This window comes from Cyprinus carpio, chromosome B19, assembly GCF_018340385.1.
Source record: "Cyprinus carpio isolate SPL01 chromosome B19, ASM1834038v1, whole genome shotgun sequence".
Lineage (NCBI taxonomy): Eukaryota > Metazoa > Chordata > Actinopteri > Cypriniformes > Cyprinidae > Cyprinus > Cyprinus carpio.
Genome location: NC_056615.1, coordinates 16,427,404 through 16,452,512, shown reverse-complemented (window position 1 = coordinate 16,452,512; position 25,109 = coordinate 16,427,404). Strand labels below are relative to the sequence as shown.

At 38.3% G+C, this 25,109-nt stretch overlaps 1 protein-coding gene across 6 annotated transcripts in view; it reads left to right on the top strand.

Annotated features, from left to right (window-relative positions):
* Window positions 1–25,109, top strand: part of trps1 (trichorhinophalangeal syndrome I) — a 113,326-nt gene that overhangs the window by 5,993 nt on the left and 82,224 nt on the right. For all 6 annotated transcript variants that reach the window (XM_042745387.1, XM_042745392.1, XM_042745391.1 and 3 more), the window contains exon 3: window positions 24,012–24,871. In XM_042745387.1, coding sequence (XP_042601321.1) covers window positions 24,012–24,871 — 860 coding nt within the window. The remainder of the gene's footprint in view (window positions 1–24,011; window positions 24,872–25,109) is intronic.

Genomic DNA, 25,109 nt, shown 5'->3' with positions numbered 1-25,109 from the left:
TGTAAAGCTGGACTCAACAGACTTCCTCTCAGGAGATATTTCTGCATCGCTCATAAAAATATGCATAGTAGCACACAGATAAAATGAAGTCTGTTTTTGTAGTTTAGTCTTATAAAAGGTGATTGATTATGTCATCCAAAAGCTCTGGTCAAACACCAATAGTTTATTTTTTTTAAAAGATGTTTGGCATGTTTTTCCATTAGTTGGTTTTTGTTTTTTAAAGTTATTACAATGCTTGGTTATTTACATACGTCATAAATCGTTATAGCAGCATTAAGTGTTATTAGGAAATACGGTTAATACTTCTTTTCGGCTGAGATTTTCATTTTAAAAGCGGTTTGCCTACTTGCTCTGTACCGCACATGATTTTAAGTCTCAAACTAATGAAGGGTAGAAATGCAATAATCTGAACTTCTGAGAGCGGCCGCATTCTTTGCGGTCTGGGTTGCGAGCAGTAGTCGTTCTTAAATGAGGTAATCTGAGAGTGTGTCGTAGTGGACTGTTTTCTCCTGTGCCGAAATGTATAATAAACGACCTGTAACGGCCAGTGATTAGGGGATCCTGCCTTTGTGAATGTTGCCACAGTGGAGGTTTCTCTCGTGTGCCCTGCCGTTTCAGCAGATTTGCGTAATGTTAAACATATGCCATCTTCTCCAGTCTGAATTTCAGGGGAAAACCTGCTTGTGTGTGAACGCACACCACACTGGGATGGTTAAAATGTGCTTGCGCTTGATTTTTTTTAGTTGGTGTTGTATGCGTAGACGTGGGGGTGATTCTGAATGGCGAGATTAACCCCATGGATCCTTCACCCAGAACTCCGACACAGGCTTGTAGGTCAAGGGTCACCTGAGATCCCTGAGTGCTAATACGGGGGTCCAGGGGCCCCTGATGGGGCTTACGGGATTGTTATGCATTTGTTCATCTTATAAATTTTTTTTTTCTAATACAGATTGAATTTTGATGTCTTTAGTAAATATATTTTTAATATTCAATTTTAATTAATTAATTTAAAGACTTTAAAGACATTTTATAAGACCCCGTATTTAGAAATCCCCACCTCATTTTGCTAATTTAATTTTAATTTGCTTTAAAAATGTGTGTATTTGGTTTAAAACCATGCGTGCGACCCAGTCTAAACCCATAAATGCTAATTCATGGCTGTTATTTAGTCCAGCCGATGATTCTTCACTATGATTTACTGATATTACGTATTAAGCAGCATGTGGTGTGTTTGCACTTAAGTAGCCTATATTTTCAAAATGAGGACTTTCTGATCTCAGCCTACTTTTAATTGCATCTAACCTACAGTATAGGCTTTTCTTATATGCTCATATCCTTATAGGTTCAGCTATTATGCACTGGAACATCTCTTTGACTCGCATGCCCGTTTTTGGGTATAAACATGGATTTATGCCATGAGTTAAAGCTTATGCTTATTACTTGTACCTTGCTTTGTATAATTTGGTTGAGTTATGGTGGGGAAGTTTGAGTGGTCTGCATAGTTCTCCAGTAGGTGCCTGCGTGATGTATGGCGTGCCAGTGTGCTGAGGAAGGCAGACGGCCAAATGTTTTCATAATGTTCATTTAAAAGTCTGATCATTCGCCTCCACCGTTTCTCGGTTTTGCAGCGCATATAAAAATATTTGATGCAGCAAGGCCTTAATCAGCTGTATAGTACTCAACCAGTTGGTTACTGTTGACGAATATCTAAGAAATATCTAAAAATAGTTCTAAGAAAAAGGCTTTGCATTTGCTGGTAAAAGTGCATTTAGGAACTTAATGTAATATGTTTTTAAAGTTGTTGATTTTTTTTTCCAGACGTGGAATTAGCATGCGAGCGTGAACTGGTTGCCACTGCAGTGGAAATTCCACCTCTCTATGGGTTTCAGGCCTGCTATATAAACAGCAGAGCCTTTACGGACTGAGAGGTGTCGGTCGTAAGCGCTCCTAATGAGACTCGCTAGTTTGACTCCAATTTCTGCCTGTAAGAATACAGTAAGCCAGGTTATTATTACAGACTTTTGAGATAGTTGCAAAACGGTGGTAATGAGAGAGGACCTAGGAGCGAACCCGCTGGCGAATGGCGAGGAATGGGCTGTATCCTCCTGCCAATTAGCCCGATATTCTCCACTCGTATGGCACCTCCTTGCAGTAACCCCGAACCGGCACCGAACTAATCTAATTAGATGGAGAACACAAAAATGATCCCGGACCACTGGCAGAACGCACAATAAGGGAGCAATTTATTCTCACATGGTGTTAAAAAAGGAGGGAACGGTTGAGTGCAGGCCTGTTGTTTTTAGCGGATTGTTTCCGCGAGGCCTGCTCCATATGGTGTCGGAGAGGGGGAAAAAAGCCCCGGAGAAGGGGGTAAAGAACAAGGGGGCAGAGAGCTTCAGCGAAGCTGCAAAAACAAAACTTCTCCAGTCAACCCTCTCTAAATTAAAGGGTAATGCCGAGCACACCGCACACTCAGGAGTTGTTTGTTTAAAAAGCCAAACTGCATTAATCAACGTCTTCATCTTCATCGCTAACAGCATGATTAATCTGCTGCTTTTCCCTCCCCGCCATTCTTCTTTTTTTTTCTTTCTTTCTTTTTTAAAGTAATTGCCAATCCAATGAGCAGATTTGACAGAGTGCTTCTGACCACATTGTTCACACATTGAGTGATGCCTGCACAGCGTCAGTGCACAGCAATATTATGCTTTTGGTTCATAGCCCAGGTTCAGTTGAGTAGTGTAATACAGATTGTATTACTTGTTTCAGATACAATAATGCAGCTGCTTTAACCTGCAATAACTCTCTGCAACATTTGCAATCTTCTCCCCTCAGACCCTCTCAGAAACACCCTGTTGGCCAGCTTTAACGTGGTTGAATAGCGCCTGGAGGCCATTGACAGGAGCCTCATGTATCCTGGCCGTATCTTTGGCAAACACAAACAGTAGCCTTCTAAAGATCTCTCCATTTGTTTAGAGGAAGTCCCAGAGGCTTGTTACGCTCCCCAACCCCCTTCTCTTGTGGCTATCAGATGTTTATCCTCTACAAGGAGGGCAATTTACAAATGTAAGTGTTGTCACAACACAGGAGGAGACAAAAGGCGTCACGTCAGGCAAGGATGCACCTCAGTGTAAGAGCTCCATTATTTTGCAGATTAGAAGGGTTCAGGTGAATGTGGGAGCTCCTCTTAGTTTCACGTTGTGGGGCGGACTGAGGCCGTCCAGAGTGGCACAGCTACTGTTTTCTGTGAAGTTCAGCTCTCTCACATGTCCAGACTCTGTACTTGATGATCTAAGATAGATTTAGATGTTGTATAATCAAACTTCAAATTATGCTATTGAGATTTTCTAGTAGGGTTTGGATAAAATGATAAAAGATGGTATCTATGGTGTTTTTTTGTCTTTTTTTTCTAGTAGTGTTTGATAGCTTTTTAATCTTTCTTAAGCAGATTAAATTTTTGATTTCAAGTTTTAAGCAATGCATTTTCTACTGCACATCAGCAATGTCAAGTGTGTTCTGATTGGCTATTATAGTGTTGCATCGCATATTTTTTGACTATGAATTGAAAGGGAAAATTAAAATGTTTTCGTCATTTACTCCCCCTCATGTCTTTCCAAAAGTGTATGACTTACTTTTTTCTGTGGAACACAATAGAAGATATTTTGATAAACGCCTGAGTGTTTTGTTCCCAACATTCTTTAAAATATCTCCCTTTGTGTTGAGAAGAAAAATTTATACAATATTACAACAGCATGAGGGTAAGTAAATTATTAGAATTTTTGGATGTATTATACCTGTAATGTCACTCATATGTTACATGGCATTTAGAGTCATTGGATTGCTGTCCGTTTCACACAGCTGTCTGTCGTTGCCAATGTCAGTTTCAGTCAAAACACATTTAACACTACAGGACTTAAATGGCAGACAGATATGTTTAACCTGCTAACTATTACTCAGTCATCAGTGACACATCAGCGCTTCTTTCAGATTGTGTCTTTGATAATGCAAACATAGGGATCGTCACTCACATGAATGAGCAATGATTTTGCCTCAGATTTGTAGCCAAACTCCATTATCTAAAAGTAAGAGGAAAATCAGGACTAAAAGCATTAAGTATAAGGCTGTTAATTCTGGCACATCTAAAATTATAAAAAGGGCAGGGTAGTTCTTACAAGTAGTAGAGAAGTTTTGAAAAAAAAAATATATATATATTACTTTTAGGCAAAATGTGTTTAAAATCAAGTACAAAAAAATATGTACTTTCATTATAAAAGTTTTATTTTACATGTAGCAGTTCACCTCATGAGCCTGTCATGTTGTGATCATATGACCAGATAAATACTACTCATTTGGTAACCATCCCATTATTGCATGCTTTTGCTCGTGGGCAGACCTTAAAAAGCAATCTATGGTTAATGGGTGCAAAAAAGTAATCATAAGATTTTTCACATATCTTTCAGGCATAGCAAACCAGACACTAACTGTCTGTGGTCAGACTTTGGCCTCAGATAGGCATCAGGCTGGAGGACAGGAAGACAGGAGTGGGTCCACTCTGTTAAACACAACACTAGTGAGTCCTACAAGCTCCCTCTCCCCATCTCCCAGACTGAACTCTGCTGGCTGCACTTTGTCTTTGTCAGAAGAAGATATAGAATTAGTAGCTTACCAGGCATCCCTCCCCTCCCTATCACTACCCGCACCATCTCATAACTCTTCTGGCAGGCCTAAGGAGCTGGTTCCTCATCTGTGGAGGCCGCCACTCTCAACACCTATTATGGTCAATGGTCTTGGGTCCCTGTCAGGGCCTGCTGCCTTTTTGATTCACCACTTGCTTTGGATTCCTCCCCAGGTCGCCTTCTTTTTCACCATGTCTTCGACTTCCAGATAGGAGATAAAATATCCATAAACAGCACTTGAAAGAGAATGTAAATGTTTATAGGCTTCCTGCAAGACTTATCTGATATTGTTCTTATTTATATGTCGGGGCCGGTTGACTTGGAGGGGGTCAGGACGGCCAAACTGGAGCCAAGAAGCTTTAAGTGCTCCTTCGGCTCGGCTTTGCCAATTGCGGCATTGGGGGGAAGATTTAAGCGGACAGTTGGACGGTGGAGGACTGAGCCAGTGACACCAGGCTGGAAAGAATGTGGTAACAATACAACTATGATTCGCTTCAGCACGTCCTGAGTGCTGCTACCTAAACTTCAATCCAATCCAATGTAGGGCGTTATTTGGGTAGTCATTTCTTGTTCCTCAACTGCGCTAATGAATCAGCTGGGTCTTTCTCACCTATTTGGCAGTTTTGAATGTATCTTGAGGTAGATGGCAACAGCCTTATTTCAGGCCCACTTTTTGCTCATATTTCTTATTTACCAACTGTAAAACAAAATTTCAGATCTATTTCAAATGATCTTCTCTTTATCTCATTTGGAAACCTCGACTACTCTAAATTCACACTGCGAGACCAAATCTGACACTCTACGTTACCACTGTTCTGGCACTAAACGGCACTCAGATTTCCCATGCAGTATAGCTATGCCATAAATCTGCGTGCTACGACCTGCATGCTATAGTTAACTGGGGCGATGACTCTATAGGAAGCTGTTGAGCAGAGAGCCAGGCGCTTGTGTAGGCGTCGGGATTGGATTTGTCAGTTGTGCTGATATGTTGAGGGTGATCCGAGCCCCAAGCGCTCCACTCAAGGTAGAGAATTATTGTACAGAGGCTAAAACGTAAAAGCTTTCTAGCAAACATACTCAAACTCTTGCGTGCACTCACATGTACTTGCATGTACAGGCTTTACAGTCATTATATTGAGAGGAAATGTGTAATATTTGCTCTTATACAGGTACACAATTGCAGTGAGACCAATTATGGCACTCTAGCGCAGTGGAAACCACACATATGAGCATACAGGCATTATTATCTGACCTTTTCTCTGACAAAGACATTGCTACAGAGGAAGAAAGCAACATTTCACCTTCTCAAACAAAGCCCACAGCTCATGTTGGAAACGGGTTTGCAAGAGCCCATAGGGTGGAAATCCCAATATCAGAATCCCAGTATTATTGAACAGGGCTCTGTTTTTTTGAGAATGTGCGAGTTCAAATTTGATCTGGTCGCATTTGATCGAGTGCATGGTCTGCGCTGCTCCAAATCGTCTGCTCCATACAGCGAGCATTGCAGAGCCGCGACACGTATAGCAGCAGTCAGATCTTACTGATCACGTGAAGAGAGGCTCTTCCAGCCTGAGCGCTTCAGGTGTAGAGCCTGGTTTATACCAAAGACTATAGATTTTCGCGAAAGCACTAGCACAAATGTGTGTGCAGCACGTGGCAAAAATGATATCCAAATATCGAGGAAATGATGGCTGACGGAGGATTTGGTTTTCACAGTAAAGTAAAGTAAAAGACCGCTTCTTAAACCAGAGGAGGTGAACATGATGGTATTCTTGTGTGGAAAAAAACATGCAAGTCCTGTCACCAACAGCTAGTTGAGTTTGACTTTTATTTTTGTTTTCGTTTTAAAAAGCTTGTTATCTTTGCTGTTTACCTCGCGTTACGTTTTGGAGGCTCTCTTTAATTTTTAGTTTTTTATTGATTTGATTCCTCAGTTTTTGCTAAACATTCTGTAATTTATTAGTTAGTATATAATACAGCATGTGGTGTATGCCATGCCTCGTCTTATTTGTTTTTGTTAATAAACATAATGTAAGCTAGTTTGTTATTATAGCCTAATGTTTTATTGTTGTTGTGCTTTTTAATTAAGAATAACAATGAATCCATTTTTTGTTTTAGACTTAAACAGTGAAAGATATAATCTAGATATAAGCAAAACAGACAATTATCTTTTCTTGTAAAACGTGACACCAAGATCGCAAATTTGAAGCCCGGCTTATAACACAGCAAAAGTGGAATTCCCGTTCATAAATTCAAATAAATAATACTGATGAAAAAGAATGGTTTAAATGTTGAACACTCGTTACCATATAACTATAAACTATGATAAAAGTTCATCAGCATGCATTGATTAATACCGTGTTGTAGCATAAAGAATAAAAAATAAATTGCCACCAAATTATGTGCTCATGCAACCAGCTGAGAAAGTTAGTCGCAAAAGAGCGACCAGTGGGAAGAATGAGTTTAGAGCCCTGTTGAAATTTTCATGATTCTTTAGCAATTTTGGTACCACAGCAATATATGCAATGGAACACACTTATTTAAGAGCTAAATGCTAATGTAAATGTGAAGAAATTAAATATAGGCTCCTATAGCACATATCCTCCAAGTATTGACATCAAACATCAAAATATGAAAATATTTTTAAACACATATTTTTATATATTTAATAATAATATTAAATAATAAAATAAATAATGACTTATAGACTTATTGGGATATTTTTTATTTATTTTAATTGAGATGCTGTAAAATTATATTTCATATTTTTCTCCCTGAGCAAATTTTTAGTCACATGACTTTGATACACTTCTTGGAATTTATTTGGTAAATGTGTTTCCATCGTGGTTTGTGCATGTGGTTTTATTGAATAAAAATGTATCCACCTTCAGTGAGCATGTAAGCTTTTTATGCACATTTTGTAAACCATTCAAATCTTTGCTTTTCCATTTTAATGCAATTTCCCCAAATTTGCATAAAACTATGTGGGCAGAAACTCGGCTACTTTGTGTTCTGTACCAAACTGAATGCTATAATTACTAGAGAGACTGAATTTGCCCTCCCCCTTTTATTTTAGGATTGCCTTTTTTTTAGTGTAGTTTTACTTGCTACTGACTATTTTAGCCAATACTTCAGCACTTTTGACATCCCTATCTCACAGTATTGTTCCTATCTCTCACTACACAGGTGATCAAGCGCTCAAATCCTGCAGGAGTGTTCCTGTCTTGAGCAGGCCACGTTCACCGAGCCTACTGATATATGTGGCCTACTTCTCATGGTAAAAAGGCAGTGTGACAGACAGTTTGTGTTATAGATAGCGGTGACTTCAGACCTCTGCATGTCTAAAGTATCATCTCCGTCCTCAGTTTACTTCAGCCATCTTGTTTGGGGTGCCCTTTCTGTTAATAGTACGAATAGCTCAAGACCAAGTTGAGAGCAAATGAGGTGGCATACTTTTCCACCTTCAGGTCATCTTACTCCGGCTTTCGATTTCTTTTTTTGAGAAGTTACAGTACTTTTTCAGTCACAACAAGTAAATATTAGTGCATTGCTGCACAGAAATTTGTTCTGCTTCACTAAGCGTAGAATGAGGCAGAGTTCCCATGATGAGAGAGACAGGCAGATAGTCTTTGCATAAGGATCACAGACGGTATCAGAGGGTGTGGTTGTTTCTATCAAACAGCTCTGATGACCAATCAGTCCCAAGGCTATATGGCATTTGAAAGGAGAATTATTGTACTAAGCAAATAGAGGAATCTTGTACAACCAGTGTGGTTAAACTGCTTCCCTTTACATAGAAAATACCACACAGCACTATGACTTGATGCTCTTGTAGGTTGTTGGTCCTTTTTTAGTCTTGGCAGTGGTGAAAAAACTGAAATGTGTTTATTTAGGCAGTTCGTAGTGTCCCAGGTAACCTAGTTTGTGTGCAAGGGTGGAGATACAAAGAAGTAGCAGCTAACAAAGAATATTATCTGTGTGAAGAAGGTTTATTTGAACTATTTGTGAGCTACACGTGTTCAAAGGCCCTGCCTGTACCTTGGCGCTAAGCTTCAGCAGCTTCTGTAATGTTCAACAAGGCAAATCTCAAGGTTAAAGCCCTTATTGATATGTTAAGCGAGTCTTTCCACACATGATTATGCGCAAATATTTTGTCGCAGATGCTAGGTGACATACCTGACTTTCTCAAAGGGTGCTTAACTGTGGCTAATCACATCTGATCACGTTTTGGAATCTCTCCAGAGAGGCAGCAGAGAGACTCTTAATACAACAGGCCTCGCTGTCACCAAGGTCTGCCTCTGGTTGTGGTTCTCTAGGCAATGAGATAAAGATAATAGGTTGTTTTTTGTTTGTTTTTTTCCTACAGTGGCTAGAAGAGATTTCCTCAGTGACATTTTGTAAACGATGTGGCAGACGCCAACCTTTGGCCTTTCACATTCAGCCAAACCAGTGTCAGATTCTTAAAGGGATGTTCCAGGTTCAGTACAAGTTAAGTTGTTTTGTGTATTTGAAATTTAAAACGAATAAATCCATACTTCCAAAAAAATTAAAAAATAAAATAAAATCAATTAATTGTGGTTACAAAAATGCAGTTAAAAATATCGATTTATCTCAAATGTTTTTCCATGTATCTTATAAAAGTTTACAGATTTTATATAATCGTGATAAAAGTACAAATAATGATTTACTTTTTCACTGAAAAGGTTGATTAAGTATTTCTAACATAGTAATTTCATGCATTAAGTTGTGGATGTTCTTTTGAATATTTTTAAACTGAGAGACAAATCAGAATTATTTTCTGAGTAGACAGAGCCTAACTTGACTTGAACCCGGAGCATTCCTTTAACTTTGACTCAAACAAAGACCCCAAACTTTGAAGTTTATTTTCAGACTTGCATGCAAAATTTAGCTTTAAGATTTCCGTGTGATACAACATGTATACTCTGTCTTGTTTTTTATTCAGTCAAAGAGTTCCTCAGCTTTTTCTGTTTGTTATGTGGAAAGTCAGGTAGTGGGTTTAAAATGGCTTGAGTCCTATAATGAGATTGTGAGTGTCGCTTTAGAGAAGCATGAGGTATGTCGCAACGTTTTGTGCTTTTAACGCAGAGGGGAAATGCATCTCAGGCTGTGGTTTACTGTTGGTTTCACACTGTAGCTGCAACGGCTTGCTTTGAATAGTAAAGAATATCATTGCAGCACAGGAGGAGAATCAACTATATTTAAAACTTTCTATCTGTTCAACTTTCTTTTTGTTAAACTAAGTGTTCAATCATCTCAACTCGTCTGAAATCTCTGGATATCTTATCTCAAGGTGCGTCTCAGAGTGACTCCACGTTGGTGGGCTGCAATCAGCCGTTTCCTCTTGGGTAGGACATCGGGGAGATGTCAGCTCGTAAAAACCTCATAACCATTTCAGTCATCAAGGTGCAGAAAAGGAAATTAAAGCTATTGTTCTGCCTGCAGGGCTGTTTTAACTGTCTGGTAGTCCTTCATGGGAAAGTTAAAAAACATCACAGAGCAGGAGCTGTTTCTGCTACTCCATAAACGGAGGAGTGTGAAAAGAGGAAAGCGGCCCAGCGCAAGCAGAGCAGGGGGAGAACAGAGGAATCCGAGCAGAATCAGTGCCTCTGGTAGCACATTGTGCAATGAACAATCACGTCTGACTTTTCCTGTTGCTTAATAAATAAATATTTTTAGATGGGTACTACAGCACTGCTGGAAATGCTACACAATCTTGCTTTCTGAACTGCAGAATTTTGAATTTCACTTGAGATTTAGAAAGACTGCTTGCATGGTTTGGCAGTTAATTGGTGGTGCTGTTTTTATGATGGCTTATTTTTGTTTGTTGAATTGAATTGGCACTTTTTATAAAGATTATTCAGCAATTAAAAAAGTTTCTCAAATTGCATTCCAAAATCAAAAAACAAAAAAGAGAGTATAATTTGCAGATATAATAGGCTATATTACTAAATATATAAAAGAATATATTATATGAATTAATTTATATTTAAAATTACTTGTATTTTTTGTAATAGCATAAGAATTTGAGGATAAATGTACTTTATTGTCTTGCAAAAAATATTTCTCGTTTTCAAAACATTTTTAATCTCCATAATCTTTAATCAAAATGCCTTAGCTTGCTCTTCATCTGAAACAAATGTCCTTTTCTGCTGATGTCTCTTGAGTCATGTTAAGCAATAGCACAAAAGTTATTTAGGCAATGTTTTTGCATATCCTCCTTTAATCTGGGTAATTTCTGGTATACAATGCCCACTGTTCTCCATCCACGCAGTTCCTAATGCATAAATCCTGCCCTACTTTTTTTTAATTTTTATTAAATGTCCTTTTTCGCTCCGACATGTCACATTCTGGAAGTAAAGCATGTTGCTACTGGCAGTTCACGTAAACTTAAATAAGCAGCCATTTCTCAGGTCCTTAAAGTTCCATGAGGTCTTTCTTCCCATCTGTCTCTCCTTCCTTTCTCTCTCTCTTTTCACACGCACGCGTACACGCACACACTCACACACGGTGGCGTTGGCGGAAGCATGTTATCTGCAGTTCTCTCTAGAGCGCGTGATCCCTGCCCCTCTCTGGCAGCTCGGGGCCTGTGATCACAGGAAGCTTAAGGGAAGCAGTTGTTCTCTGTTGTCTCCGGTTCTAGCGTGCGCTGATTGAGTGCACAGAGGCCAGGTCATTCAGACAGGGGCCTCTGCTCCTCCCCCTCCCCGCTGCCTGACTGGAAGGCCGATTGGGGAGAGATTTGGGCAAGGCTTGGTAGAAAGTTCTTTTTTTTGTTCTGGTATAATGACACTCTGGCCAGAAGGTTCTGGGTTTTGCAAATTAAGCAGGTAGCTGTGAACAAGGCGTCTGTGTGCTGGAAGGTCATGTGCTAATTTGAAAATCTGGGTATTTAACCCTGTATTTAATCGGTCCTGGGGCTAAATTATGAAAGACCAGGGTTATCGCTAAGCGCTGACGTTAACGGTTCTACTATTGGTACTGAAGAAATTAAGAAAACACATATACATTTATTAATGCTATATATATATATATATATATATATATATATATATATATATATATATATATATATATATATATATTATCTTGCAAATTCTATCTCACCAGAGTCGCCAGCTGTTTTTATATGCAATAATATGCAAACATTTGTTTATGATGCATTTTTTCTATTCGCAATTCAGAAGGGAGATCGCGCTAATGCGGAGGAGCTTCAGCACGTGTAACATGACAGCCCTGCTTATGATAGAGGAGAAAACTAAACATTCAAACGTCTGCATACACCTTAAGCCTGTGGCTGTTTTATTAAGCTAATTTAATTTTTTTTATTTCGATTTTGGCTTCTAAGGATTATAGCCGCGTTTCTTCTAGCGCAACTTGCGCATTCATTCTTTCCTAAAACCCAAACTTAAAGGCATAATCAGCACAATCGGTGATTGTTGAAAAAAGGCTGTCTTATACTGTTGCTAAATTGTGGGACATGTTTGATGATAAAACGTTCATTCTGCACAAGAGGCGCTGTTCCCCAGGCTGAAATTCTGCCTGCGTGCATCGCACCCCAAAATGGACAAGCTAATTACAAATTGAGGGTCGGGCGTATTCAAACGATCAAATACACACAAAATATGTCAAAATTGCCAGCTTGGAGAGTATTTACTTAAACACGTTTTATGTCTTAAGTGGACGAGAACAGTTGGGAGAAAATCCGATGTGTTTCAATATGTCTTAAAGTGACAGGCTGGCGCTTGGACCATCAGTTAATCACACAACAAAATGCAAAGACAAAATCACTCACAGCTTTTAATCTGAATTATGTTATAGCTTTAATAAGCATTAATCTATCAATACATACAGTGAAAACTGTAATTACTTTATTTACTTGTAATACTTAATTACTTGTAATTACTGTAATTACTTACCTGAACAGTAATGTTAGTAGACCTTCATGGAGAAATGAAAGCACTGTTTTTCATTTCATTTGTATATTTGTTTTATTGTATTTGTCAGTTTGTTTTACTTTGTTTCTTTGTTCATGTTCTTACTGTATCTTATGTACAGTATAAAACACTAAAAATGCCTGCACACTAGGGCATTTACAAATTGATGTTTTATATTGATTTCATAAAACATTTATCTTACATTTCAGAATATAAAGCAATGTTAATTCAGCTCTTAAGTTGTCATATATATACAAAAGTACCGATACGAATAACGTTAAAGTACCGAATCGATAAGCAGTATCGGTAAGCGTAGTAATACCTTTAAAACCTTAACGATACCCATTTGTAGTCTGATCACAGCTTTTTCTTGGAAATTCAAAGGTTTCTGGTTAGAGCTTGACCAATATTAGCTGACAAGCAATTTTTTAAATTCAGTTTAGCTGTGTTTTGAAGAAATTTTTAATTTATATTAAAGATGTATTTATTAATGCTGAATTTCCATACAAAATTTACAATAATGACTTACCCTTGAAAATATTTTGTGGTTGTTCAAATAAATTAAATGTGGTTCATCACTACTGACTTTTGTTTTCATATTGAATTATGTAAAAAGGAATAGAAATAAACTCAACTCAAATCTTTGTGGCATCATTTTGGCATGTCATTTACATGGCAATATTATTTGTCCATCATCCACATGAATGTTATACTGTTCTGATGTGATTTACTGTGCTGTTGTGTTTCTTCTGCACTTACACTACCGTTTAAATGTATGGGGGCGGTAAGATTTTTTGATGTTTCTAAAAGGAAGTCTCTTATGCTCACAGAGGCTGCATTTATTTGATCAAAAATGCAGTATTAGCAGTAATATTTTGAAATATTATTACAATAAATGTTTTTACTGTCCCTTTTGATCATTTTTATGTATCCTTGCTGAATAAAAAAAAAAAAAAAAAGAAAAGACTGAGCCAGAACTACCAAATGGTAATGTAAGTAATATGATAAGAAAGTATTTAACAAATCTTAAGCATTTGAAAACAAAAGCATCTACTAGTAAATCACTAGTGCTGGTACATGAAACCTTGTAGCAGTTTCCTCTATATTCAAATTATGTGAAACTTGTGATGAAATAATATGATGAAATATTGGAATATCTGTCAAGCATGTTTTGGTCGAGTGCAACAGGTCCACATGTTCTGCAGTTTGACTTTAGTTCATTTGATTAAGAGAAGAAGTGGAAGGTGGGGGGTTTTCGAGTTGGGGAGGTGGGTTAAACCTTGCCAACATTGCCGAAGGCAACAGTTTTTGGTGTTGTTTCTTTGATGTGAATGAGTTCTCATGAATAAACATGAAGGGGGGTTGTGTTGGTTGTATTGTGTACCGTTGACATGCCACGTAAAAAAGGGAAGAAAAAGTCACAGAGAGTCAGTTAGTCACGGGCCCTTCTTATTGAGCACGACACCCTTTCACAAGCTGCCTCATGGAAGGAAAACAGGGGGTGAAGAGAATTATGGGAAAAGCTCTTTATTTTTGACATGCCAACCCCTCCTTTCTCCTTACTCCACAAACGCACTCTCTCTCTTTCTGACGTTTCTCTGTCAGTTTTGTACTTTCTCCCTCTAACATACTGAAACGACACATCACTTAAGGTGAGGGGACTTCCTGTCTCAGGGTTGTAAATGAGTTGTATGTTTCCAGGCTGGATGACTCCACCACAAACATGTAGGAATGAAATCATCATGTCAACTTTAAATCTTCTGTTTAACACACAACAGTAATTTTGTATGAAGATAAAGATGTAATGAGGTACAGCAAACTATAAATGAAAGCTGAAATGCACTTTTATGATTTTATGTAGAGCTTTTCAATCTGTTTTTATAACTCCAGAATCTTAAAACTTGGCTATCTCCACAGGTTTTAATGAGGAACACCATAGTCTTCTCTTCAAGTGCTCTTTGCTATTATTTTTCCCTCTTTTTTTCCCTTTTGCATGCTGATATTTCAAAGTCAGTGGAATATTGGGCGTAGCACAGATCCTCGTTCCCGGACATCTGTATGGAGACAGATTTTGGCAGTCCACGCCTCCTTCAAAGGCCTTAGTGTTGCAGTGGCAGTATTCGTTTTTTTATCTTCTTCCTCTCGCACTTTGAGGATGGGAGGAGATTAGTATGCCGCTCCATACACGCACACACACACACACACACACACACACACACACACACACACACACACACACACACACACACACACACACACACACACACACACACACACACACTCTTACACACACACACTCTTACACACACACACACACTTACACACACCCTCTGAAGAAAGCCCTGTGTTCTGGCAGGCCTGTTGAGTTATTTCAGTCTCTAAAGATGTCTCCTCACTTCTTGTTTACATTAAAGGTTGAATCCCTTGTTGAGAGGCTGCCTACGTTCTGCACTTTCTCGTTTGATATTCAGCTCTTCCTTGCAGAATCTATATCCTGATTTTTTTGCTTTCTTTTGATGACTAGATGCTGCTTAAGAGGAACTGAAAAGATGAGATCATCAAAAAGAGATAATGGTTGCTATGGTGATAACTTTTCTTTATTTGTGTATGACACAGAAACGTTATGTTTTCGCCACTGGACAGCAGCATTAGCAATATTGGATTTAAAAGTCAACTGGGAGTGCAGAATATGGTGCCAAACCGGAAATGTGTGTTATTATACAGACGTTTCTTATAGAAAATACATAATTGTTTCATTGTTAAAGACCCTGTGAACTTTCAAAACCCTATGGGTTTAAGTCCATCTGTGTTAGCTCTGATGGCAAATAGCGTGCTCCTAAAAGCTGGCAAAAGAGTCTTTTGCCACAATATACATTTTAAAATGTACATCTTTTTTCCCTTCAAGAAAACTGACTGACAAATATTGTTGACTCAACCTGAACTACAAAGATTTTTGTCCAATCAAATACTCCCCCCTTCCCAATACACCCACAGCCGACTAGCTGCAAGTCATGGTTCATGCCTGTGACACAAGTAAAGCCTGTTGGGTATTTGATTATTTAAAAAAAAAAAAAAAAAAGAAGAGACATTTCCTTTTGATATGTCCCACCCAAACTTCCTGTTTTATGTCAGTGATAGCTGAAACAAAAAACTAATTGTTATTCTAGTCTTTGGAGTGTTTTGTTTTGATTTTTGTTTTGTTGCTTTTTTGTTTTGTTTAGATTTTTGTTTGCTTTGACAGGCTTTCTTTCTTTCTTTCTTTCTTTCTTTCTTTCTTTCTTTCTTTCTTTCTTTCTTTCTTTCTTTCTTTCTTAACCTGTCTTTGTTTTATTTAGATTTTTGTTTTGCTTTGTTTTGTTTTGTTGCTTGTTTTTGTTGTTGTTTGCTTTGCTTTGATATGTTCTTTCTTTCTTTCTTTCTTTCTTTCTTTCTTTCTTTCTTTTTTTGTTATTCTTAACCTGTCTTTAGGGTGTTTTATTTAGATTTTTGTTTTGCTTTGTTTTGTTTTGATTTTGTTTGATTTTTGTTTTGTTGCTTGTTTTTTTGTTGTTGTTTGCTTTGATATGCTCTTTTTTGTTTGTTTGTTTGTTTCTTTCTTTCTTTCTTATTGTTATTTTTAACCTGTCTTTACTGTGTTTTATTTAGATTTTTGTTTAGCTTTGTTTTGGTTTGGTTTTGTTGCTTATTTTTTGTTTTTTACTTTGCTTTGATATGCTCTTTCTTTCTTTCTTTCTTTCTTTCTTTCTTTCTTTCTTTCTTTCTTTCTTTCTTTCTTTCTTTTTTTTTCTATTTTTGTATTTGTATGTCTCTCTCTCTCTCTCTCTTTCTTTCTTTCTTTCTTTCTTTCTTTCTTTCTTTCCACAAATATAAAAAAAAAAAAAATGGATATAATGCATTTTGGTATTCACTAAGAGCCATGAGGCTTGTTGTCGTGATGTTGTAAAGACAGAGCAGCCCTGCTGTCTCTAGCTGCCTGTTGCATCCTCAAAGTCACTTATTCGCGGCATGAGAGCTACTCTTTCTCTCAGTTTCTATGGAAATGCCTGCTTAGTTGATTGGCTGTTCCAGATTGCATAGGAGATTTCAGTGTTTTGCAAACGGACCAACAATAGCGGATGCAAGTAAAGTTAATTTAATTTAATTTAATTAAAAAGTATGGTTTATAGAATTGCTTCTAAAGCTTACTATGCTTTTATCTGCTGCTGTCGGGGTTTCTCTTAATCAGTATAATTGTAAATTTGAATTTCTTTACTCTTACTTTCAAGGAAAGAAAATCCATTTTCAGATGTATGGTATTGAGAAACGTCCTGCATCTGAAGAAGAAAAATAGAGCACTTAAATGAAATTGACTCAGTGTGTCACACAGCTTGGTAGTTATCTTGCTTTAGAGGCAATTATTTCTTTGCCATGTTTTAGCCCAGGGTCAAATTAATGTGACACACATCCGCATGGTTCATATGTGAAAGTGTGTGTATCACCCGATTTGGAGGGTGGATATGGGTGATGTGGGGTGGGGGGCCACTGACTCAGAGCCCAATTCCTCCTTTTGACATTTTGCCTTAATGATAATTAATTGCACTGCTTCTATCTAGCATCTCACATATGTGTTTTCCATAGACCCTCCGCATGCTTGAAACTCTGCTCCAAAGACAGTAATGTGATTTATTCCTAATGTTACAAACGAGATTAAACTCCTCTGCAAGATGGATTGGGGTCCTTCGAGTCCTTTCTCACCGCAAAAGTCTGCGGTGGTGACATCATAAAGGATGGGAGGAATAATAAAGGAGACGGTACAAGGTGGGATTGTGGGATGGCTGGGGGAACACTTTTATGACGACTCGCTCTTAGACGTGACCGCACACACATGGTATGCCTGACGGATCCGAGTCGTGGCTAATTGCCATGTGTGCTGTTGAATATACCATTGTTAGAATGGAAAGCAAGGCCTGTTTCATTTTAAAGTGACGTTCTTCTAGTTTTTTTCCATGTCATTCTCCATTTGTAGCCCCAAAATCTTGAATATTGGTAAATCCCAGAACATGCAAGTAAAATCAGATGGAATCACAGTTCTTTGAGTTTGTTAAAGTTTAGCTCTGCCGTTGCTGAGATTGTACCAGTTACTCATTTATAAATTAATTCCTCTACACTGTCTTCCAGCCATGACAGAAAGAAATTAGAGCGTATAGTCTGTTGCTTCAATTTATGATGCTGGTAAATAAAGGATGCAAAATGAGTCTCATCATTTTAGATCTTGGGGAACTCAATATTCCGCCTGACTGATCAGTGGCGTGTGTGCCCGCGCAACTGCTTTAGTATTTATATGAGGGAGCGTCAGCATGCGTGTGTGTGTATAGGGTTTGTTATTTAAGACTTTGTTCAGATCCAACCCCAACGGATTGAAAGCACAGGCCTGAATTATGAGGGGAGGTTTGGGTAATGTATTCTTAATAAACTGACTTTCTGGTTTGAGAGCTCGGAGTGACCCAGGCTGCAGCGCTCCATGGGGTCCTCCAGCTGTGTGTGTGAATCTCCGCTCCCATGTGATCCTCCTGGGACTGTGATGTAGAGAGGATTACATCTGAACTCACAGTGAAATATTGAGGGACACGAGTCTGGGACCAAAATAAAGTAGCTATGGGCTGGCTTGAGTAACTGACAGTTTGTTCAATTTAGTCTGGAATGGCTCGCTCGGAAATGAAAATTCTGTATTTTCCATGCAGCTGAATAGGCATTGAATCTTTATAAATTTAAAAAGAATGCAAAATCCATAAATGTATCATACTAACAGTTTGAAAAACAAACTGAATATATGCTTTTATTTGCCTGTAAGTTTCTTAGACTAATTTCCAATCTGAGGCTTGAGGCAGAATTAAAACTTAAGTTGGAACCAATTCGAAGTTTAATACATAGGCCTATCAGTTCAAACTGTTAATTAAATTCTGTGAATCAATTTTATGTCAACATGCAGTATAAATACTGTCAAAAGCTGAAACTAGTAATGTATATATTGACCTGTCCTGTTTAACAGTACAGAACATTTCTTATAGTTAAAGAAAGGGTTTTATCATCTTCCCGGTGTTTTTGTGTTTGTATGTGTGTGGGTGTGTTTTTTTAAGCAGACTCATTAAGCAGTAATCTCTTGCTATGCAACACCTCGACACACTGCAGACGCACTTAACCAAAGCAACTGTAATGAGCAGACACAGTAAAGAAATGCGCAAAACACAAACATATGCAGAAATAACTTTTACATTTACTCCCGCCACCGCCATGGTCTAACTTTAACCACCTGGACATTGTCTGGACTCCACAAATCTACTGCTTAGTGGGAACGACTTGGTGCCATAAGTTAAACCCTACCACTAAAAATCTCATCAGCGCTGACCAGATTGTGCCGGATTGCTGAGGAAATCCCCTGTATTTGTTGTTGTGTTTGTAACGAGATCTTTTAAACGAGTTTGACAATGAAGATGACATATTTGGAGTCACGTTGCCTCTTCACAAATGAGGCTCTGTGTGTATGTGGCCGGCCATTTTGATACCAGAGATGGGCCAACAGGAAGCCAGCCAGTGCTGACTTTTTCACAGTGAGCTGCCTGTTCAATGTTAGTGGAGTTTGTGTGGATGTAAACCCATGGCAGGTGGCCATCACAGCATTAGTTTGCCACTCAGCGATCCGCTTTTCATCTGTAGTTCATTTTGGATCATTGTCATGTCGTGAAACATCCATCAGATACGAATTGTTTTGAGTTGAATTGTTAAGTGCCCGTAGTGCCTTTAAATGTTTGCAGATAGACGTGCCGGTATTCGATTATGCGACATATAATGGTAATGGATATGCATGATGTTGTTATCATGGGCACTTCTAAATACCGTGAATAATTATATATTACAAATTAGTCAGAATTTGTAATACATTTTAAGAATAATTTTCCCATCAACTGGTCAAAATGCACAACACCGCTGTATGCTGCTTAAAAGACTGCGTGTGCGCTCTGATGTAAACAAGCATGCATGAGAAGCACATTGGGGAACGCGTGAGAGACGCACTGATTGAAAGCACATTCACTCTCTGACAGCAGATGGCACTTAACTGCAGAAAATGCAGCCATTACCCTGAAAAACCCGTAATTAAAGCAGCTGTGCTACTTTCTAACTTTTTTTTTTTTTTTTTTTTTGCATTTTAATCTAGGTAACAACATGCCATAGATATTGTTTGAAAGTGTTTTGATTCTTTATTGTTCATTCACACTTTACATTAGGGCTTCATTAGTTAACATTAGTTAATTCATTAGTTAACAAACTGCCAATGAAAAATTCTTCTGAACATTCATTAATCTTAGGTATTCCAGTATTTAATAACACATTGTTAAAATCAAAAGTTGCAACTGTTATTTAATGAGATAACATGAACTAAGACTTTTTTTTTTTTTTAATTTTTTAACAAAGATTAATAACTTCTGTAGCAAATGTAGCTATTGCTCATTGTGAATGTTAATGCATTAAAGCAACAGTTCACCCAAAAATGAAAATTTGATGTTTATCTGCTTACCCCCAGGGTATCCAAGATGTAGGTGACTTTGTTTCTTCAGTAGAACACAAATTAAGATTTTTTAGCTGCAGGCGTTGCAGTCTCACAGCTGTACATTGAATAGCAAATGGTAACAGAATCTATGAGATAAAAAAATAAAAAAAACATGCACAGACAAATCCATATTAAACCCTGCAGCTGGTGACGATACATTAATGTGTAAAGACACAAAATGATCGGTCTGTGCAAGAAACTGAACAGTATGTATATAGTATTTTTTTTACCTCTGATTCATGCAATGTCCCAACTGTTAGAACTCTTGTGAAGGTGCTTCACAGCAGCAGGCGTGTGAGACATCATCATCTTCTTGTTGCTTTATGGCGGATCGCAGACTTATAAGTGCATTACCGCCACCTATCTCTCAAGTGGACCATTGACACTGCTAATTGAGATTATGAGTGGTATGAGTGGTGTTGGACAATGTCTATGGTAACGTACAGGATGGAGCCATAAAATTACATGATTTACAGTTCAGATACAGTTTTTCACAAAAACAAAAATCTTATGCAACAGCACTTCAGCCTTTAGACCATATTTATGAAAAGGGATAAATCAAATATATAATTATGTCAATTTAAAACTTATAAATATTATTGTCTCAATTGTTTAGATTTTTAGAAGGCACATTAACGTCTTTCTCATTTACAACTCTGTGTGTTTGCTGTGTAAAAACATGAGTTGATATTTGTTCCCCTTATCATTTGCAGTGCATTTTGATCTTGATATCATAATATTTCCCCAAAATTGAGACAAAATATGGGTCCGTTTCGCCTGGGTCTGTGTATTTTTTGCATGCACAGCACATGCAAATGACTCATTTTGTTTTTCAGCATGCAGAATTAGCATCAGATGGCATGTTAATTGAACTATCCTGATGTGTTGCACTTGTCATTAGAGCGTTTTTCTCCACAGGAATGTTGCATCGCAGCATTGTCAGTTTTGATCCTGCATACAATGTGTTTTTTGTGTGTGTTTGAGATTAAATCACACCGAGCTTTTCCATTACCATGTCACAATGACAGTGATGAAATGCCTGTCGACAGGTAGATTTCTCTGATAAAAAAACAAATGTCAAAACATAATATAGTAGCTTTAAATCATGTGGCTGATGAAAGCAATTGACAGCATTTTGTTTATTCGCATCTCTAAGACCCCCTGGAATTCTTCACTTAGTTAACACTCCCATACACAGTGTCAGAATCGTCGGTTTGTATGCTAGTTGTAGTAATGCCTGCTTCTCAAAGCCCCATGACTGAGCTTTGACTCCTGTCATTAGATTGCATTAGCTGAAGTGTCATAGAGCGCTCGAGGGACAGCCCTGCTCCATCTTCTGCTCTGTATGCAGACAGAGGCCACTGTCGATCCATTCACCCCCTCCTTACTTTTTTTAATTAAGAAAATTGATTGTCCTGTCCTTTTCAAAAAGCATATTATACTTTATTAAGTAAGTTCTTGAGTAGGCACAATAACAAAAGAGGAGCAGCTTAATATAGGAAAGGAAAAGGAGGTGGGGGTGGATGGTGAACTAGTGATTTGAATTGACTGGTACAGGAACGCAGCAAATGCCTGGGAGCTATAAAAGCAGATTATTCGGTTTCTGATGGCAGCCTGGAATGGTAATGTCTCACCGCTTCTTCTGCAAGTTTTAATGTAATTGTGCACCATATCAGTTATTAAAAACTTTTCTTGTCCTCCCACTCCACTCCATTCCTTTTTTTCTTTCTATGTTGGTTAAGATGTTCCTTAGTATTCAATCGTGATAGCAGGGCTGTACCTTTATTCTCAGAAATTGAGAGACATTAAAAGGAAAATGTGAATTGGGAAGTGTCTATTCAGTAAATCAATAGCTTTCTAAATGCGTTCTGTAGCCTAATATGCTATACAAATTTTAAATGAAGTTAATTTGATCCGCAGTTTATTAAACAGTAGCAGGGATCAAATCGTTTAGATTTAAACTGCCTTTAATTGTAAACTGATTTGACTGATTCATTGAAAAGACTCGACTCAAAAGGAGAATTGCTCACAAATCTGTTATTTCAATGGCTTGTGGGCATGTTTACTCACCAGCTTTGCACAAGAGTAATATCTAGCAGATGAAACATTTTAGAGCACAGCATAAATAAAAACGTGTATATTCATGACGGATGTGAATTGCATATTTTATAATTCTGGTTCTGATTTTTCTCCTTTAATGATTCTTTTAGTACTTCTTGAGGAAGAATATTTGGGTGTAAAGAAAGGTAATTTATATTACAATAATGAGATCATGTAAGATTTCAACAGAAAAAACATATCTAATATAACTGTGTTTGCATAGATCTTTTAATGACATTTCATGGCAAAAATAAACCCAATAATTGCCTTAAATATATTAAACAAAATACAAAATGTTAAAATGTATTTCAGTTCAAAATGAAATAATATTTGTATATTTAAAATATCCTAAATTGATTATTTATTCAATTAATTCAGTGTGTGGTGCTCTCTGTTCTCATGCTAAATCACTTTATTATCATTATTCTCATCATCATCATTTATATATCTATGAGTTTTGGTAGGCTGGAAAATACGGTTTTTAAAATTCCTTTATTTCTAAGTTTTTCCATGACATTGGGATCTGTTTGCAATGCATAAAAACACATGTACAAGATCAACAAATGAGTAATCTTGTTGTGTGGTGGTGTGTAATTAGCATTTAGTTTATTTGTCATTCTCATCAACACGTTTCAGATCAGTTATATCGTTGATTGCGTTTCTTGATATGATAAAATAATGATGTGCAGTTTTGGATGTATTATGACAGATTAAGAATGTAGGCTTTCAAAGAACCGACATCAGCCATTAGTTACATATTTTCAACCATCAGACAGGTGCGTTTCTCATCAGTATCAATTTTAAATGGATAGCACACCCGCTGTAGTGTGTTTAGATGCTGTGAAGCCTCAGAAATCGCAGAGTGTGGTTGGTGAGAGCGTTAGAGATGCTGTCAACGATATGACAGGGTGTGGTTATATTTGTGATTAGATTTTAAAGGCTTTTATTAACTTAGCTCTGGTTAAGGTGTGGCCCCTCTGCAAAGCATGAATTGTTTTATTTAATATCCATTTGCATCACAGACTAAATGAGGAAATTGCTCTCGACGGTCTGTCGAAATAAGACAGGCCCCTGTTTTGTTAACTCATGAGAAACTATAAATGCCCTAAATTGAAACTGGCCAACACGCACACCATCTTGCAAATGCAAAATGATGTTTAACTTAGCTCAGTGCTTAACCGTTCATAGAAATTCACTTTTGATAGCAGGAGTTTGTGCCAAAGGAAAGTCTAGTTAATAGTGCGATTTGCCTGCTATGAACAAACACGCATGACCTCATTGAGTTCTGATGGAAATTTTTCGTTATGAATCACTTTATAAATTCCACATTTTTTTTTTCTCTCTCTCTCCCTATCATCTTTGATTTTGCTAACTGATTAAAATGTGTGTCCCTAAGCCACATCAGTGACATAAGTACACAGATTTTATTCATTAAAACATCATCAACAAAGGCCGGCGCCGACATAGTCACCGATATTAGAACCTCATTGCTGTTTATGGATTGAGCTGGAACAGCAGAACCGTTTCTAAGGCATTCCGTCTCTGATTGTCAAAAAATCAAAGAACAATTGAGAAGCTTTATATAGAGGGCAGAATAGACGCCATTGGCTCCAAAATTGTTTTTAGCATGTGAGCAGTCGGAACCACACATTGAGCTAGTTTCTTCTAACATTGCTCTTCTCTTTTTCTGGGTTCCAGATATGGTTAGGAAAAAGAATCCCCCTTTGAGAAGCTTCGGCGGTGAAGAAGAGGAGGGCGAGGCGGTGGCGGCTGAGGCCACTGGCCCAGAGAGCGGGAACGCGGGGAGCCAGGCCTCAGAGCCGGACCGGGCTGTGGGCGAAGAACAGGAGGAACCGTCCTCCCCTGGCCCCATCAAACCAGACAGGCCTGACTTGCATTACTCCAGCCACAGAGTGGGAGCGTGCTGTTGGAGAAGTGAGGGAGGAGATGCCGAACCGCTGGACTCTACCACCTCCCCAACGAACTCTGATCCAGATGAGAGAGGAGACTGTGAGGATGACCGGAGCGGTCTAAAACCCAGTACCCGGTCAGGCGGCGTCATCGTACAGGGCTGCACCAGTAACGGAGAGGAGAGGGACGCCACACACAGCCCGCTAGCATTGCTGGGCTCTGACAGCCCTCATGGTGCGGCTGTCGAAGGCTCTAAAGTTCCTCCTGTTACACTTCATCCACAGAGGCCCATCGGGGGAGCGGAGGATGCCCCTAGCCCTCTGGGAGCTGAGACGGGAGCACCTCCACCCACCTCACCCAAACTACAAGACTTCAAGTGCAACATTTGTGGGTACGGTTATTATGGCAATGACCCCACAGACCTGATCAAACACTTTCGTAAGTACCATTTGGGCTTGCACAACCGGACACGGCAGGACGCAGAGCTGGACAATAAGATTCTGGCACTACATAACATGGTGCAGTTCACAGCCCAAACACAGGCCAAAGACTCAGCGCGCCTCCTCAGCCAATCAACTCAGAGCGGCTCTGCAGTGGAAGCAGGGTCACCCAGATCCTCTGTACTTAACGGCACCTACGACGTACAGGTAATCACACAGCAGATGAAAGGGGAGAAATGTTGTTTCTAGATACAAGTATACATGTTAATTCCATTTTATAATAAATAATAAAAGTAAGGTAACACTTTAATATAGGAACCAATTCTAACTATTAATTAGTTGCTTATTAGCACGCCTATTATTAACATACTGGCTGTTTATTAGTACTTATAAAGCACATATTCTGCATGACCATATTTCACATCCTTAATTTTAATCTTTTGGG